Genomic DNA, 18,653 nt, shown 5'->3' with positions numbered 1-18,653 from the left:
TCACTAACTCAGAAGTATGGTTTTAATAAAAGAAACACTGCCCAGAAAATGTGATACTAATAAAGAGCTCTCTGACACATACGCTCTAAGTCAAAGAAATATCTGAAAAGCATGGTTATAATAAAATACTGTTGTGATGTAACTGTGCAAAGGAGCATTAAAAGATTCTGATTTCATAATCATCTGCCCTCTGTAATTAAAAACAAAAATATTTTTGTAGTTACCTGACATAGTAGTCTTGTAGTTATAAATTTCTCATAGTTTGGTTGAGAGCTTGTACTATATGCCAAGCAACTCCACAGTGACTTTACTTATACTTTAACTAAACTCCTAAAAATACAAGTTTATGACAAAAAAAACCCCAAACATCTACAACAGTGCTAACAAATATTAGTCTATCATCACATCACAGTTATCCTTTCTGGAGAGAGATGTGGAACAGATCCACTTGCTTCTTCTATAACATGGCTTTTCTCCCATCCTCTTCGAATTCTCCTCAGTTTCCTACTTACACATGGCAAAAGTAAAATGATCTTACCTAGAATTACAATGGAAGGCAGAACAAGGGCAAGAACAAAATTTGGTGGTGTATAAAATCTGTAATACTCTTCTTCAAAAGCTCTTTTCCATCCATAAATCAGTACATGAAAAGTACTTATGAGCAGAGCAATGTATCCAAGTGTAGACTTTGAAAAAAGAGAAAACAGGGAAAAAAGAAGATATAATAATACTTAGTCCTTCGTCTGACAGCTCTAATCCATTATTTTAACATTTATATTAGACATCACGTTAAAATCTCTTACCTATACACTATTTTAAATTAGCAATATATGATTTTAAGTTCACATGTTCTGAAAACTATGGACTCAACTTAATACTGATTTACAACATATCTCTGCTAGCATCTATAGGCCTTAGTCAAAGCTGAAATGAAGATGATGTTTGCCCAGATTCTAAGTAATGGAAGTCAACTTCAGAATATGTATGCGAATAAAGAACAATCCCAGCGAAGTTACCGGAACAACATCAGTTGTTATTGGAAATTAAGTTCCCTGTTTCTTAACTATGAGGGTAGATTCATGATTCTAAGATTCATGATTATGGAACAATGCAATTCTGCTGCAAGAGATCTGGGCCTAACACTCCAGATTTTTATCACCCTGAGAGGTGCAGTTTGCTTCTTCCTCACAATGGCCTATATCCACTTGTCTGAAGTTAGCATAAACCATCCCTTACCTTTGTCCATAAACTGTTGCCTACTGGTTAATGGGAATATCTGGACTGCAGGACTTGGGCATAATGGCAAAAGGCAATGATGCAGTTTGTCATAAACAGGTAGTGCCAGATGAAACATGAAGTAGAAGGTTCCACAGCACCCTGCAGAGGATCTCTTATCATGTAATCTAGAGCATACCATGGAGGTAGTGCTAATAGGGTCATTCACCATTTCTGTGAATCTGCCCTTTTAAGAACCCTGTATCTGTATTGCTCTGCAAACTTGAGTTAAATGTATTAACTTTGACTTTCCCAAACTGTAGTAAAAAAAGACTACTATACTTTGAATTCTGGTGGTGATCAAAAGAAGAAAAACTCCAAAAATGATGTAATGACTAACTTGGTTGGGAAACATTTGCTGAAAATCATCAAAACAGAGATTGGATATTAAGAAAGATAACTGGCTATCAAGGTTTGTTTTAATTCTGGTAAACAGAGAAGCAAAGAAAAATGCAGCCTAAGGGTCTACAATAGTCAGTTAAAGAATTAATTTTTTCTACTTCAAGATTAGCCAGTTTCTAGGGAAAGGAGAATGTCTGAGCAAATACCATTTGCAAGGATTCACAGATATAATGGTATAGAAAGGAAAATACTTTAGTTAGTTTCTAGAGATTGGTACCATGATTTTTAACTTGCAAACATTTATGCATTTTTTTGCCAATGGTTTCAGAGCCATGTGGGTACGTTTTACATATACTACACCCTTTTTTTAGAAAGAACAATTTGGTCCTAAAATATTCCATAAGAAACAGAACAATCAGACAACCACTTGTGGATATGAAAATGGCATGTATCTGAACGGAAGTTCTGGTAAGAAATTTGGACAGCAAACAATACTATCAAACCTGATGTTTGAATATGTTATTGCAGATTTTTGCTGGTATGACTGTCCTGAATTCATTGCTGTTATATCACTGCCAGCAGGGAAAAGGGCACAAGTGAATCATATCCCTCATTTCTTCATCAGGCTTACTGATGAGAACTATAACAATTCTTGAAAAAGAAACAGGAGGGAAATGTTACATAGACTCTTCCCAAAATTAAAAAAAAAAAAAAAGAAGCTTAAATTCCATCTGCAAACTACAGTTTTGAGACATCTATATATGTCTTTCTATCTAGTGGTCAAAATGGAAGCTAAGAAGTACATCACTACATTTTGAACTAACAGCACAAGGAGAAGAAAAACATACAATGCACCTCATTAAGTTCTTATTTTTGCCCTGTGGAAAGTTGTCATATGCTTCTTTGAAGTGTTGGTAGGGCGTGTGCTAGTATGTACTGGACCATTTCAACCAAACTAAAAATCTGACAACAAAAACACTCCTATAGGAGCTTCTGTTACCTACTAATGGTATTTTCTTCTAGCAGGCCCTTAATTGCCATATTTCTGTGCTGTACTTTTGACAGTAATAAAACTGCTTAGTGAGAAAGAGGATGTTCCTCCACACAACTTAGCATTCTGCAGTCTTTGGTTTGTTTAGTCAGGGCAGATCTGCATTAGAAAGTTCTATTAAGAGAATTTATCTCAGCTTGCAGCTACTGACAATGACTTTTCCCGATGTACAAGCAAGACTGGCTGCCTTTGCTACGTAAGTAAAACTGCACTGATGGAGGCTGTGTCAGTGCAAAACTGTATTTGTCATAAAGACTTGATTTTTCTGTATCTGCAAATGTTCAAAGTCTACAGCAATGGCTGTACAGTAGTAAAATGAGGAAACCCAGAATTGACTGAAGCAAGCTTGGACAAAAAGACATCAGCTAGTGCAGGAAAAGGCATTGCTGGGCAGCTGAACAGTAAAAATAAAATCAGTTGGTAGCACTGGATCATACTACAAATCCTGGCCAGCAGTAATGTCAGAAAGCCATATTCCAGAGTTGACCACCCCTATGGATACTAACATGAAAGGTGTTTCAATTATTGAGAAATAAATTATGATTGTGCTGTGGGAGTTATTAATTGCTAGAAAGCAATCTGTTTAATACTGGAAAGGTGAAGAGCTGCTATCATTCAGGTATGCAAGGTTATTTTCTCTGCATAAGTTTATGACTGGACAATGTGGAAGAGGGAATACAGAGATTAAAGACAATGGATTTTCTGAAATGTAGTTGTGCTTCACATGTAATATACATACTGCATTTCTGTCATCCTTTCCTGACTTCTTAGGACACAAAAAGAAAGGGATGAATATGTCTACGAGAGCTGGAAGATCACTTACACTAATGTTACCACAGGGAGGCCAGAAGAGGCACAGGATGCTAACTTCTTTAAGAGCAGAGGACTTTTGAAAGCAGCAAGAAGGGATACTTTTCCTTCACTGGTAAATTCACATTGGTGAGTGAGTAGCAATATCAGTTGTAAGTCTTGGGAACCCTCTGCCTTGGCTCTAGGATGGCTGCTGGGAAAAGGGGAAGAACATCTTTGGTTGCTTTGCTTCCTTATCTTCCCTAATACTGTGTTTCCTGGAAGCTGAGTAATAGATTAGCACATTTCCTATGGACTCGCCAATCTTTTAGCTTTTCTTTAAGTCTTCTCTGTTTTGTTACTTTTCCTTCCAGATCAAAGTCAGCTTTTTAGCCAATGTGGGAGATTCCCAGCCAAGGCCACTGATAAACTGGACAAATTGGCATTGTTTGGGGTGAAAAAAAAGTCTTAGAGGACTGGCAAAGATGCAGGAGAAAAATCCCTAAAATGTTACCAGGAAGATGTATATATAGAGAGACACAAATCTGCTGTGGGACAAATCTGCGTCAGGAATTTCTACCTTCACAATGGTCGAGTAGTTCCAAGCAATTCATATATACAAAAGGTATTTTCCAAAGCCTACGTTTATGCAAGGTATACTTCAGATTCCCCCAGTAACAGGATATTGCTAAACTTATAAACAGGCTGTATCAATTCTGACTGGAATCTTACCCATAAACTTGCTAAATACTCAGGCCTCATTCCTTTTTTACTCTGGGGGAAAAGTATCCTATTCTTGTGGAAGAGCCAAGGCAGGGCAGCCCTTCCTCAAAGTGTGTACGCAAGAAAAGTTTTAGTAATACTGTCTCCAAAATAATTTAGGATTGTGCTAGCAGACAAAAGGAATGTTTACAAAAAGATCAGCTTCCTACTATGCAAATAACAGATTTGCGCTGATTTTTGCTAAGAAACATAAAGCTCAGCTTTCAAAGCGAGTCTACTCTGTCCATTGCCACTTTGAGTGACGTGCTTTGGACTTGAACTCTTAGACTGGAAAACAAAAGCAACAGTCATTTATGTTTACATTATATATTTACAGTTTAACTTCCTTCAGAAGACTGAAGGACCTGGTGCAGCACTGCTTGCAGACAACATTCTCTGTTTCCATATGTTTTATGTGAACACTCAAGGACTGGTTTCAATAAATGTCTTTTTCTGTTTGCAGTGTATTGATTTAGGCTAGTTATTCTGCCTGCTCTGACAAAAAACGAATTATTTTTTGTTTCTTTCCCATGCCTATCTCTGTTCCTTATCCAAGTATGTTTAGAAGACAAAAAGAAGAGCACTGAAGTGGCGTTTAAGAAAACTGATGCATTGGTTTATCAACCCCAGCTTCTTCCCTGCTTCTTCCTTCAGTAAGCTCCAACTCTGGGACAGTTAAGATGCCTGCAAAGTTTCATGCTAAGTTTCCATCATCTAGGATCTCCTACTGAACACTCTTCATCACTGTCTGGTTTTGTGGCTCCTCCACCTGGATGTTATGAGTGTTTCTCTCTGAATCATGATGAAGTAATCAGATATTTGTTTTGTACAGTGGTCAGCTCTGTACTGCAGCCACTCCAAGTCTTTTGCTGGTCTCTTAGCTCCTGGTAGGGCTGACACAGTGACTTCCTTCTGCATCACTATTTAACCTTCTCATATCTCACTTTGTTCATATTCATACTCTGAGGGAATGACTGAAGCCTGCACTGCTTCTCCTCTCAAAGTCCTTTTCCCTTGATCAAGCAGGCTGGAATTTTGGGGCTGCTGACAACTGTTGTGAAACCAGGCTAGGTAAGATGGAGGCATCTCCAAAATAATTGAGGATATCAAAGACAGCAATGATTTCTGGGCAAAAACATTCACAACTGGGGTTTCTTTACAGTATTAGGAAGACTGTGGTAGAGGACTGTTTGAACCACTGTAGGTAGGGGAGGTGCTGCTCAGGGCTTGTACTACCGGAACAAGGCTAGAAAATAGTCTGTACTGTGTATGTTAATAATTTGTTAAACCTAAACTCAGATTTTCCTAGTAGGACTCAAGACTGAGTATGTTTTAGTGGTAAAACTCTTTAGAGGAGGCCAGACCCTTATTTTGATGAAACTGTATCTACTAAGATGAGCAAGCAATAGTATGTTGTTCTCAGTGGGGAAGTCCTGAGGTAAGAAACTGGCTAAGTGCGCTGACTGACTGATTCTTCATCTGTCAGATGCAAAACAAGTTCAGCAATTATTGTGCCAAATCATCTGAGATTCAGGACTAAAGCTAGAGACATACTGCTTTTCCCAGATAAAAAAAAGCAGCACTGAGATGATGGGCTAATAGTTCCACTGCTTGTCTCTCTGACTTAGAGAAGATTGAGAAAATTAAGTTCAAATTCAAGCATCACATTGCACTTCAGCAGAAAAAAAATATAAAAGAAAGTAAGTATTATGATATTTTATCTGTGCTACTTGCACACTGGGTACAGTGAAGCTTGTGCAGAAATGCAGGCTCCTTTTGCTTTAGTGAGGGACTGCTGAAAGTCTGTTTTCTGATTGAATAAAGCAAGAGGACTTTTTTGAAGGACAAGTAACTAAATGAAGAACAACTTACATTCTGATAAGTAATTAATGACAAAATAAAGTACCTTTAACGATCATTAACTTTAAGGAAATTTTTAGTACTTCAATTTTTTTTGTGATTAAAAATTGCAAATGATCATCATTAATTACCAATACCAACTCTCTTCAGCATGTAATGCAGTATCAATTGTAACATACCTCCAGAGCAAACAATTAGTTCCCAATCAAATTCCTCAAAATACTGACAGATGATTCATTAAAGTTCATAATTCTTTAAATTTGGAACTATTTTGACTTTATTTACAGTGGAAATAACTGCAGTAAATATGACACAATAAAAAATGCCCTTGTAGACACATCATTATATGATTATTGTGTGGGTTTTGACTCAGTCACAAAAGCCTGAAATTTGGAAATTTGAGTAAGGAAAAATAAGACACAAATGCTGGTTTTGTGGCTGGAAGTCATTATTCGATAAAGGCATCACCTCACTCATGAGTGAATACATATTTTTCCCTTTTGCACTAATATTTTGCATCACTCAACAGCAGTACTATTGTCCCCGCATGGAGAACTCTGGATGGCAGGGATGTTGTAACAATACAAAATGGGTATTTACTCTCTCTGAAGGCTCAAGACCATGAGCGAGAATAAACGGTTCTCTCAGGGGAACTCTAATTTGAAAAATTTTTCAGCAAACTTTTTGTAGGCCTACCTGGAGTGTTCCACCAACGGAAATCCTAGGGGAAGGGAAGGCGTTACTTTACAGACAGAAGACCTCTGACAGTTAGAGCCGAAGAAGTGCTACCCATCCCTTTAAAACGTCTGTAAATTATGAAGCGCAACTCAAGCCCTGAACAGTAAAGTCAGTGCCCATGTTCTGAAGGTAGGGATTTGTAAACAGTGTCAGGACTAAGGCAATATTATTACAGTGGCTGTGTTGAAAAACCGTTAATCAGAAAAAACTGAGTTAAGACTAGAGTACTGAATCCAAAGTCAGAGAACAAAACAAAACCCAGAACTGCGTGCGCACACTTAGGAAATTTATCACAAGACTGAATCCCAGTAAAATTTCTTATCACTGACTGCTACCTAAAACTAATGGCAATTTTGTTTGGAAGCAAACATTACGCTGTTTATTAAAGCCTGTATTTCTCAGTATTTTATGCTGGTTAGCTCTGCCTGTAGTAGACATTTATCTGAGGAAGGAGGGCAGCAGAAGGGATGCCAGGACCTGGAAAAGCCTCTGCTTTTAATAAACAAAGCTTCATATTTTACTAATAGGCATTTTCAGCTAATGGGAATAACGCAGTTGAGAACTGTATTAATTCCCACACAGTGGAGGGGAAGCAAAACTGAATCAATGACACCATGGATGTCAGAGGCTGTGCAATAAAAATCCTGCAGGACAAATTAAGTCTTCAATTTTAACAGTTGTGTGCATCTACGTATAACAGTATCTCATCAGTATCATTGCCTTTAGCAAGTTTTTCCAAATCTATCTAATTTGAATTTAGCAAGAAATTCTAACAATGGAAAAGGAATAGATAAGTGCTCATTTGGTTTTTGCTGTGTTCGTTATTTAAGACCAAGAAGTGTAAAATGCAAATTCCTATTCTAACACTCATGAAATACTTAATATGCCTTCATGGTAATATATCTGCTGAGTAAGGATATGTTGTTTTTATTAACTTACCGGAGAGAGGAAAAAAAAAAGCTCTCATCATGTTGCAAAGTGCTTTTCTTCATCATCATCACCATGATCATCATGATCATGATCATTATCATCATCAAGGCATTTTTATTAACAATGAAACCCCCTTATTTAAAAAGTAACACACCTGAATAAAACTGAACTCTCTCCAGTTTAAGGCATTATTTACTGAAGGGATGGAAGTTACCGCCAGCAAAGAAAGCAATCCAAGACTCATTATTCCAAAGGAGATATACATTTCAATTCGCCACACTTCTTCCTCATTCCAAGAATTTTCAACATTTGCGTGAACCTGGTGAAAGAGCAGAAAGGAAGCACTTTATTCTACAGAGTATTAAAAATACCAACAGAAGTTATTTTGCTGAGTAAAAGTCTACAGTCACAGGACAATTATAAAATGGGGTCAAATATATCAGAGTTTCCTCATGTCTTGGAGAAAAACAGCTATTTCCTTACTGCTGGTTTTGGCTCTTGTTAGATTAAAAAAATGTTAAACATGGCAAGATAGATCAGTTGTTAAAAGAAAATGTAACATTATATACTATTTATAACAATTATGTTATAAAAACAGATAAATCTGTGAATTCCTATATATTGTAGAAAAGTAGCCATGTTCTTCAGACCCTAGATACTTAAATTTTACAACATAAATTGGGCAAACCTTGTTTTTAGTTTATTACACTTAGAAATAGTTTAGTACAAATTTCTGGTTTTGCTTCAGCTCCCTATGCTGACTCCAAGTTATTTTGCCTCTTTCACTGTTGACATCACAGAATCACAGAATCACAAAGGTTGGAAAAGACCTGCAAGATCAAGTCCAACCATCAACGCAACACCACCATACCCACTAAACCATGTCCCGCAATGCCACGTCCACACATTCCTTGAACACCTCCAGTGATGGTGACTCCACCACCTCCCTGGGCAGCCTGTTCCAATGCTTCACCACTCTCTCAGTAAAGAAATTTTTCCTAATATCCAGCCTGAACCTCCCCTGGCGCAACTTGAGGCCATTTCCTCTTGTCCTATCACTTGTCACTTGGGAGAAGAGACCAACACCCACCTCTCTGCAACCTCCTTTCAGGTAGTTGTAGAGAGCGATGAGGTCTCCCCTCAGCCTCCTCTTCTCCAGACTGAACAACCCCAGCTCCCTCAGCTGCTCCTCATAAGACTTGTGCTCCAGACCCCTCACCAGCTTCATCACCCTTCTCTGGATACGCTCCAGCACCTCAATGTCCTTCTTGTAGTGAGGGGCCCAAAACTGAACACAGGATTTGAGGTGCGGCCTCACCAGCGCCGAGTACAGGGGCACGATCACCTCCCTACTCCTGCTGGCCACACTGTTTCTGATACAGGCCAGGATGCTGTTGGCCTTCTTGGCCACCTGGGCACACTGCTGGCTCATATTCAGCCGGCTGTTGATCAACACCCCCAGGTCCTTTTCTGCGGGGGAGCTTTCCAGCCACTCGTCCCCAGGCCTGTAGAGTTGCATGGGGTGTTGTGACAGAAATGCAGGACTCGGCACTTGGCCTTTTTGAAACTCATACAATTGGCCTGGGCCCATCAATCCAGCCTGTCCAGATCCCTCTGCAGAGCCTTCCTACCCTCAAGCAGATCAACACTCCCACCCAACTTGGTGTCGTCTGCAAACTTGCTGAGGGAGCACTCAATCCCCTCATCCAGATCATTGATAAATATATTAAACAAGACCGGTCCCAAAACTGAGCCCTGGGGGACTCCACTTGTGACTGGCTGCCACCTGGATTTCGCTCCATTCACCACAACTCTCTGGGCTCGGCCGTCCAGTCAGTTTTTTACCTAGCGAAGAGTGCACCTGTCTAAGCCATGAGGTACCAGTTTCTCCAGGACAATGCTGTGGGAGACAGTGTCAAAGGCTTTACTAAAGTCCAGGTAGACAACATTGACAGCCTTTCCCTCATCCATCAGGCAGGTCACCTGGTCATAGAAGGAGATCAGGTTGGTCAAGCAGGACCTGCCTTTCATGAACCCGTGCTGGCTGGGCCTGATCCCTTGGTTGTCCTGTACGTGCCCTGTGAGCGCCCTCAAGATGAACCTCTCCATAATCTTCCCCGGCACTGAGGCCAGGCTGACAGGTCTGCAGTTCCCCGGATCCTCCTTCCAGCCCTTCTTGTAGATGGGCGTCACATTGGCAAGCCTCCAGTCATCTGGGACCTCCCCTGTTAACCAGGACTGTTGGTAAATGATGGACAGTGGCTTGGCAAGCTCCTCTGCCAGCTCCCTCAGCACCCTTGGGTGGATGCCATCAGGCCCCATAGACTTGTGAGTGTCCAGGTGGCATAGCAGGTCGTTAACTGCTTCCTCCTTGATCACAGAGAGTTTATTTTGCTCTCCATCCTTGCCTTCCAGCTCAGGGAGCTGAATACCCTGAGGATACCTGGTCTGGCTATCAAAGACTGAGGCAAAGAAGGCATTAAGCCTTTTCCTCATCCTTGGTGACAATGTTCCCCCCCACATCCAATAAAGGATGGAGATTCTCCTTGGCTCTCTTGTTGTTGTTAATATATTTGTAAAAACATTTTTTGTTATCCCTTATGACTATGGCCAGATTGAGCTCTAGCTGGGCTTCTGCCTTTCTAATTCCCTCTCTGCATGACCTAACGAGGTCCTTGTACTCTTCTTCAGTGGCCTGCCCCTTCTTCCAAAGGTGATAAACTCAGATACAGATATCTGTATCAGATACATCCAAGATTGTTCTCGTTGGAGAGCTCTACCAGAAAAAAGAAACAACTCGGGTGTTAACAATTATATTCAATTATTCTTCCACTTTTGGGTGAACTATTGTGATATGGCATGTCTTGAAAGAGGTTCACTAGTAATATTAGCAAGTGAGACTTACAATATTAGTAAACCCAAGATAATTTCTTAGTAAAAGTATCAGTGGGTCCTTTACTAAGTGTGAACGATTACAGTTTCTTGCTGCCTTTTACAGTTTTGATTCTTCCTGCCTTTCTCTTAAGTTCAATTTCTCATGCTAGCTCTTTTAGAAATTGGGGACCCAATCCCTGTTAATTTGTTCCATTTGATTTGATTTCCTCAGTTTGCTTTTCTTTCTGTTCCATCACATCTCTCTTTCCTGCAGATTTCATGTGCTGAATGGCAATGCTGCTTTTCTGGCAACGCTGCTTTTCTGCCAGTTTAAAGGTGACAATAAGCTACTTCACTGACAGACAGGAGCATCAGACCCTCTTCTAAAGGATGACAGATTTGTCGGAGATTGTTTCAGGGTTATGCAAGACCAATTGCTCCTGGGAACTGTGAGTCAATTTCCATTGCCTGTAATAGATGATGTTCACAGAATTTTTAATGAATAAAATATTTTTACCACTGGTCCAAAATGTTACAAAGTAACAGCATTTTAATTTTGTAAACATAGATGTATCTGTAAGCATTATTAGCGTGTCTACCTTTATACTTTTTTCACACTTGTAAATGCGCTTACAATATACATACTTCCCCCATATGTTAAGTATACATTGAGAGGAACATACCTCAGAAACTCAGAAGTTTCCTGCTGTTGCTCTTATCCTGTCTTTCCTACATTCTCCTTGTGTATATTACTATCAGGGATTTAAGTAGGACACATCCTTGATTCCCCCTACCACACAAACTTGACTGCAGCTTGACCCACGAGGTGAGTACAATGCACAAATGTTTCTTTTAGTCTCCCTTCGTACTCAGCACTAGCTATACATAAGATAACCTATCACATTCTCCGCTGAAAACAGTGGCACAGGTTAAGAAAACATATATATTGTATGCATGAGTCTCATGCATACAGCCAAGGCATTTTTGGCTTACTGAACTAAAGATCGGCTTACCTGTTGATATGCCATATTGAGGAACAAGTATCGCTCCGATCTCCTCATAGGTAAGCAGAGGCTGTATGCTACATGCACTGTTGCAAAGAAAAAACTGAGCAGTCCAAGCTGCTTTCGACACTGGAGCCAGTTGTCCAGCCAAGGTGGAAATCGCCTATACTTAGTACCATAGTAAAGCTGATAAGCAGCTGCAATAAGTCCTGATAAATACACTAGAGAAAGTAAAGTGATAGCAACAATTGGTAGAGTCTTGTTCACGATCTCAATGGGGATCTTGTAAAAGTCACTCTGCTGATTTCTCACGTATGGATGGATTACATCTCTGACGAAGGAATAGATGAAGAAAAACGTTGCCAGGCTAATGGCAATCACTACAGGCCCCTTCCACAGTGTGAACAGACGTAGAGGTAAGTTTTCAATCTCCCTTGAAGATGACAATGCCCCCAAATCAACAGGAATAAAACTGAGCTGACGGGCAAGCTCAATAACTTGATGGCGAGCCTGAACATTGTTACTGCATATATAGACCTGTTGGGAAAGTCAAGTGAATTGTCTGTAGTCAGAGAAAGACACTTGAAGGTAAAAAACAAAAAAACAACCACAAAAAAACCTTAAGGGCCTCCAGGACAAAACCACAGCACTACAGCTAAAACTGTACACTGTTATCCCAGTTTATATCATCAATATGAGAATGAAACCATATACAACCCAGCCAAAGTGAAAACATGCACACTGACTTAGCAACAGAGTAACCAAACAAAATAGGATTTTTCTTGGAGTTAATAATGAGCCGACTGTGGGATGCTCTGGTAACCTGCACACTGAAACCCTCCCCACTGAAATGTCTACAGGACTGGATTGAATTTGAAACAATGGGTAAAAGCATTTCAGAAAATCACGAATCTCTCAAAAATATAGGAATCTTGAATAATGACCCTAAACCAGCTGTAGCATAAACAGAATGCAAAGCAGAGAACTGTGTAATCTCTCCATGTATAATAATTTTAGCTTAATTTCACAATCCAGATTTCCACAAAAATTGGATGTTTAACAGAAAAGACAAAAACTAGCAGCCAAATAAGAACTCCTTCTAAGGACCAGTTTATTACATAGTGAAAGAAATGCACTGCTAGAAAGTACTTTAAAGTTCCTTTAAAATTTACAGTGGGGTATAGTTGCCCAACACTGCTTGCTGATCATCTGCATTAGAGCAAACACGATCAGTTTTGACAGAAGTTCATTACTTATAGTGCAGTGCTATTCTGAAAGGGGATAAAAATAGTAGAGTCAGGTTATTTTTAAAATTATGCTAATTCTACACCAATTCCATTCCATTTAAAATCTACCTGAAGTGCCAGAAAACTCAATTTAGTCTCCAGTAGTCACGTTACACCAGTCATTTCTCATGCATTTCTCAGAGTCCGTCAAGCTGTGAAGGACTGGGTTCTTGCATAGGCTTAAATCCTTTGTATCACTTCAGCAAAGCATGAAAAACATAAAGCTGCCTTTTCAATATGCAGGATGGATTTGGGGAGCATACTGGGAAAGAATTTGAACATGATGTTCCCAAGCAGTCTTGGATCAAATGAATGATCCCTTAGAAATGTATGTGCCTCCTTCTGTTTCCTCATATTTATGATCTTAGGGCATTCTAAAAGCTAGATAATTTATTTCCTTTGCTTTACTGTTAGGTTGAATGCAAGCATTTTTAGAACAGCTGACTCCTGAGCCCTGGGATCAGAACCTCAGACTTCTGTGCACCTCTTTCAATAGTTCACCCTGTGTAAACCAATACTGAAACTAAAATATACTGGGAAAGACTACCTCTGTCCTTGTAGAAGGAAAAAAAATAATGTATTTCCTACAGAAGACATTAAGACCCAACTCCTCTCCTCTGTCTGTAGTCATCTAAAGGTCAGCTGTCTAGTCTAAGCCAGTATCTACTATCCTGCAATCTTTAAAGATAAACAGGCATTCCAGGAGACAATTTGGACCACTTACTCTATACGTCTTACAGTGGGATGAACTACACTAAAAGTTTTATTGGCTACTAAAACTTAAACTAAAGGCCCAACATTTTACGTATGTTAAGTCAGGCAGGATGAATCCCGTGAGTTCTGGCTGCTTCCGTTCAGTTCCTGTCATTTTCATCTTACAAACAAGTTAAATCAACACAAATATAACATTTACCTGTCTGCTGGCATCCTTTGGTCCTAACTGCAGTGACCAAGCTGAAACGACATTGAATCCTTTGACAATCAGGGAATCTGGAAAAAGCGATGCCAAGTACTCTGCATTGGAGTCTGGATATTGGTCTACTCTTGTATTATTGCTGACATCAATCAGAATTTTACCAGTGAGCAAATGCTTGAGGTCCCACAAAGAGGCATAATGTTCTCTGTGTATGGCTACAAAAATTATGTTTGTTTTTGCTACTGCATCTTCATGGTGAGTGACATCAACCACATGGGGAAAGAACTCGGCAGCAAGTTTAGGGTTTCTGCTTCCTACGACCACATGGTACCCGCATCTGATAAGCCTAATTGTCAATGACTTAGCAAAGTCTCCACTTCCAATGATACCTATTGTGATCTTACTGGCATCCTTGATGCCATTGGCAACATTTGGTAGAAAAGTTTCATTGAGGTTCTTAGGACTTCCCATCATAGAGATTGATTCCATACTTCCAAGACACCAAACCTACAATGATTTCTTCTGGGGAAGAAAAGAAAAAAAAAAAGGAGAAAGCAACAGAAGGAACAATGCAGCATCATACAATTTTACAGGACATAAGAATCCATAAACAACTCTGGGAGCAAAATACGTGGTTCTAAGTTTCATGTTATATTTTCTCCTTAATAAAGTATGTGCTAATCAATTTTGTCTCGCAATGTGTCACTAATACAAGGAGAAACACAGAATACTTCAAGCACTTTAATAATACAGTGACAGAAGTAAATGATATTTTTTCCAACTTCTCCTATTCCCTATCCTCCGCTGCCCTGGAATATTGTACCACAAGATAACTCTGTGCTCCTGAAACTAATGGTCAATGGAATAATGAGAAGCAGCATGTAAGGAAAACTGGGTAATTATGGAAAATATTAGAAAGTAGAGATAACTGGCCTGCGGCTGGCATAAGGACAGTGAGTTCATGGAAGCTGAATTCCATTAAAAGCTTATGCAGGTTATTATTGTGTTATCCTATATTGGTCAGGAAGGAAGGGATGCAGAAGTCTCAAAGCTGCAAATGTCATGGTTACCACGAAGTCACAGACATCCATCTGACATACTCACCTGTCAGCCGGGGAAACAAGTGGCTCACATGGATCCAATGGCAAAGACAACACGGGAAATTTGTCAAGGCCTATTCATGAGATCACTGCCTATTCATCATGACACTGCTAGGTCAGACTGGTAGGTCTGGCCATGGATGTCTAAGGATTAACTGTGGGTGCAAGGGTAAAGGATTCAAGGACATGGGCCACAAATATGCCTAATAGAATTTTTCTCACCAGGCAGAGAAGATAAATCCTGGAGACAAACACATGGGCCAGTGTTCCACAAAAAGCTAATGGCGGGAAGAGATAGATTTTATGCAATAATAAAAGGGAAGAGAGTTTTAGGACTCAAATTCAGTGCAGTAAGGGAGGTTTTGAAGAAGAACAGAGGCTAAGGCTCACAGCAAATTAAAAGAAATACTGCTATAGCTTTGGAGAAGTCACAGAACTACAGTAAAGCTGTAACAAAGACAAAAAGACATAAAAAAACCCCAAAACAACCCCCAAGAGGGAAGTCTTCACATGAAACCACAGTTATGACATAAGTGGTTCTGCACTGTAGAACAGGAATGAGTTCTGAAAATGGAGGAAGCAATGAGGAAAGGCAGGCTAAGAAAGAGCAAAAGAAACCATGAGGTTGCTGTCTTTGGAGCAATCAACACAGACCATATAGGAAGGAGGAGCTGAATGAACCTTTTTCTGAGCCACCATCCAAGAGCTGATATCATGGCAACTGATCACCAGTGGGAGACTTTACCTAGCCATCGGCTAGGAATACAGTATGTGTGGTGAACAACCTCCCACAATTAAAAGTAGCTTTGTGTTTCAGAAATTGGAGGAAGCTACTAGAAGAATGGGCACTTTTCATTTCAGCTTTGACTAGAAGGAAAGAACTCACTAAAACTGGACTGAGACTCTAAGGACGGAAAGCAGTTTGTGAAAGTGACCACAAAATCAGTATTGTAAGAAAAGATTCTAACAGTGAATCTTTCTGGCAGAGGCAGACCACATTTTTATGCATGCACTGAAAAAAACACTGACTTCTTTCTTATCACATGACCTGAAATGTATCTAACACATGACCAAAATACCAGTATTTCCTGTACCATGATGGGTTCACATCCAGGAAGATAATGAGAATAGCTGTATTTTGATCAGGTAAGAGATATACATCAACTGGGTATGACAGAACGTGTATGCTTTCACCATGTGATTACAGAGGCCCATTTCAGTTCATGCCATGTGATGTGAAGGTGCTGCAAAACTTTGGAATAGAAAGGGAACCGCCATGAGGAAATGGGCTACCAGTACCATTTAACCATACTGCAGCCTACTTTCAGTTTTTGTCCAAAGAATCCTTAGGAGAGTGGGCATCAAAGATTTGGACATGATGAATTGCTCTGGTGAGCTGAATTTGGCCCACTGGCCAAAGTTTCTCACTGCCTGTTATAAAGAAAGTAGAATGTGAGGAACAGAATAAACCTAACAGACTTCATTAAAAATCCTCAGGGAATAGGCAGAAATGACTCTTGGGCAAATAATCTAAGAGATGGAAGAGATCAGAGAGCTGGCAGTTACTGAAAGGGACTATATTAAGTGCACAATAGCAATTCAGAGGAAAGAGAGTGTATAAGACTGTTTTAACTGCACCAGGAGAGCTTTAATGACCTGAAAAATCACACAAAAAGTAAAAAAAAAAAAAAAAAAGAGAGGGTGTGCATGGCTAAGGAACAGTATCAAGAGACAGTGCTCTCATGTAGGGATAAAATCAGAACAGCAACACTACAGAAATGAGTTACAACTAGTGAAGGACATAAGGGGTAACAAGTAAAGGTTCCATAAATACAATAAAAGACAGAAGACAAGGTTTATAACTTAAGAGGAAAAGGAACAAATTATAGGTGACGTAAACTGGGACAAAGTGTTAAATGTCTTCTTTATTTCAGCCCTCAGCAGAAAGGTTAATTGTGAATAGATATTTAATGAAATTCCATTTACAGGGAGACAGAAGGTGAGGTCAAAGTGGAAAAAGGTAAGTTAAGAGTAAAGGATAAAGATAAGATAAAGATTTTCAAGTCAGCAGACAGACATGAAATCCACCCTTGATGCTTAAAATGCTGATTGAAGTGACATCTTGAGAACTTAAAGAGGACAAGAGAGGCAGACTAGCACATACCTCTAAAAGACAGGAGGAAAGCAAAGACTTCTTAGCCTAACTTCAGCCTCTGGACAGATTTTACATCTAGTTATTGAGCAGTCAATGTGTAAATAGTTAGATGGGAAGCAGATGATAAGAAGTAGCTAAGGTGGGTTGTTCAGGAACAGACTGCAACAAAACCAACCTTCTACAAAATATCTGGCTTCACAGGTATAAAAACCAGAAGTGGCATAAATTTGACATTTGCCCTTAGATGATAAGCTAAGAAAACACTACAGAGCTCTGTCAGCCAGAAGGTGACACAGATGTGAAAAACTGCTTTTGGAAAAATAACTACTGGAGGAGAAAAACGAACAAACAGGCAGCCGGGCAGTCACTGCATTTGTGACCACCCGCTCGCGCGGGAACTTACGGGGCGAGGGCTGAGGCGAGGGGCTGGCCGGACGGCGGGTACAGGCCGGTGCCCCCTCGGCAGGCTAGCGGGCGGCAGCGCGATGCGGGTATCTACCCCAGAGGAGCTCGGCGGGGCCCGGGTCCTGGCCGGCATCTCCAGCTGCAACGAGAGCATCGCCCGTGACAAGTGCGGTGACCCCACCGCCTGGCCGATCGCCGCCGCGGCCGTCTCCGTCCCCCCGGGCAGAGCTGGGGCAGCGCTGCCAGGCCCGGCCGCTGCGGGACGGAGGCACCCCGGCCCCGCGCCACCGCCAGGCACTGGGGCGCCCCTCGTGGCTGTCGGGGGCCGGGCCGCACCCAGCCCCGCGGCCCGACCCGCTCCGGGGGGCCCCTGACGCCGCCAGGCCCGCCAGAGCCTGCCCGAAGACGGGGGCAGCCGCGGCGGGAGACCGCTGCCACGCCAAGGGGCAGCGGGGAGTGCCCCGCGGAGCGACGGTGGGCACAGCTGGCCTGAGCAGGCGCCCGGTGGAGATGAGGCCCCCTCCCGCCCCGGCACCGGCGCCGCTCACCTCCTCCCGCCCGCCAGGAGGACCAGCGCCGCCGCTTCTCCTCCTCAAGACTCCGGCCCCGCAGTGGCGGGCGGGCGGGCGGGAAGGCGGCGCCTTTCCTGCCGCTGCGACCCGCCCCCTGCGGCCGCTCCAGCAGCGCCACCGCGGCCGCCCGGGAAGCGGCGCGCTCCCGCCGGGGGTGACAATACCGGGGGTCGGCCGCGCAACACCCCCAGCATACAGAGACGCAGAGGCCCGCTAACACAGCGCGGGGACCTCGCCGGTCCCCAGGCGAGCTCACGGCCCTGAGGGCAAAACGCACCTCTCCTCCCGGGCCCTGCCCGGCCCTGGCTGCTCCGGCCCATGTTTGCTCTTTGGCGGGAACCCTCCTCAGGCCGCTTTTCCTTATTCTCTCCTGGCAGGAGGGTGCTGCTGGCCCTTAACCGGTGCTGGCTGCAGGGCCGCAGGTGAGGTTTCATAGAGTCATAGAATCGTACAATGGTTCGGGTTGGAAAGGACCTTTAAAGGTCATCTAGTCTAACCCTCCTGCAACGAGCAGGGACCTACCTCTTCAACTAGATCAGGTTGCTCAGAGCCCTGTCTGACCTGACTCTGAATGTTTCCAGGGATGGGGCATCT

The 18,653-nt window shown here is 41.7% G+C and overlaps 1 protein-coding gene across 1 annotated transcript; it reads right to left on the bottom strand.

Moving 5' to 3' along the window:
- Window positions 1-401: 401 nt before the first annotated feature.
- Window positions 402-14,316, bottom strand: STEAP2 (STEAP2 metalloreductase). The gene is made up of 4 exons (XM_059818862.1): window positions 13,825-14,316; window positions 11,635-12,162; window positions 7,902-8,066; window positions 402-686 (listed from the first exon to the last, which is right to left on the bottom strand). The coding sequence occupies exons 1-4, from the start codon at window positions 14,314-14,316 to the stop codon at window positions 402-404; spliced, it is 1,470 nt and encodes a 489-aa protein (XP_059674845.1).
- Between the last annotated feature and the right edge of the window lie 4,337 nt (window positions 14,317-18,653).

The sequence above is a fragment of the Gavia stellata genome, chromosome 6, assembly GCF_030936135.1.
Source record: "Gavia stellata isolate bGavSte3 chromosome 6, bGavSte3.hap2, whole genome shotgun sequence".
Lineage (NCBI taxonomy): Eukaryota > Metazoa > Chordata > Aves > Gaviiformes > Gaviidae > Gavia > Gavia stellata.
The sequence above is the reverse complement of the archived record's forward strand: the minus strand, read 5'-3'. Positions and strand labels throughout refer to the sequence as shown.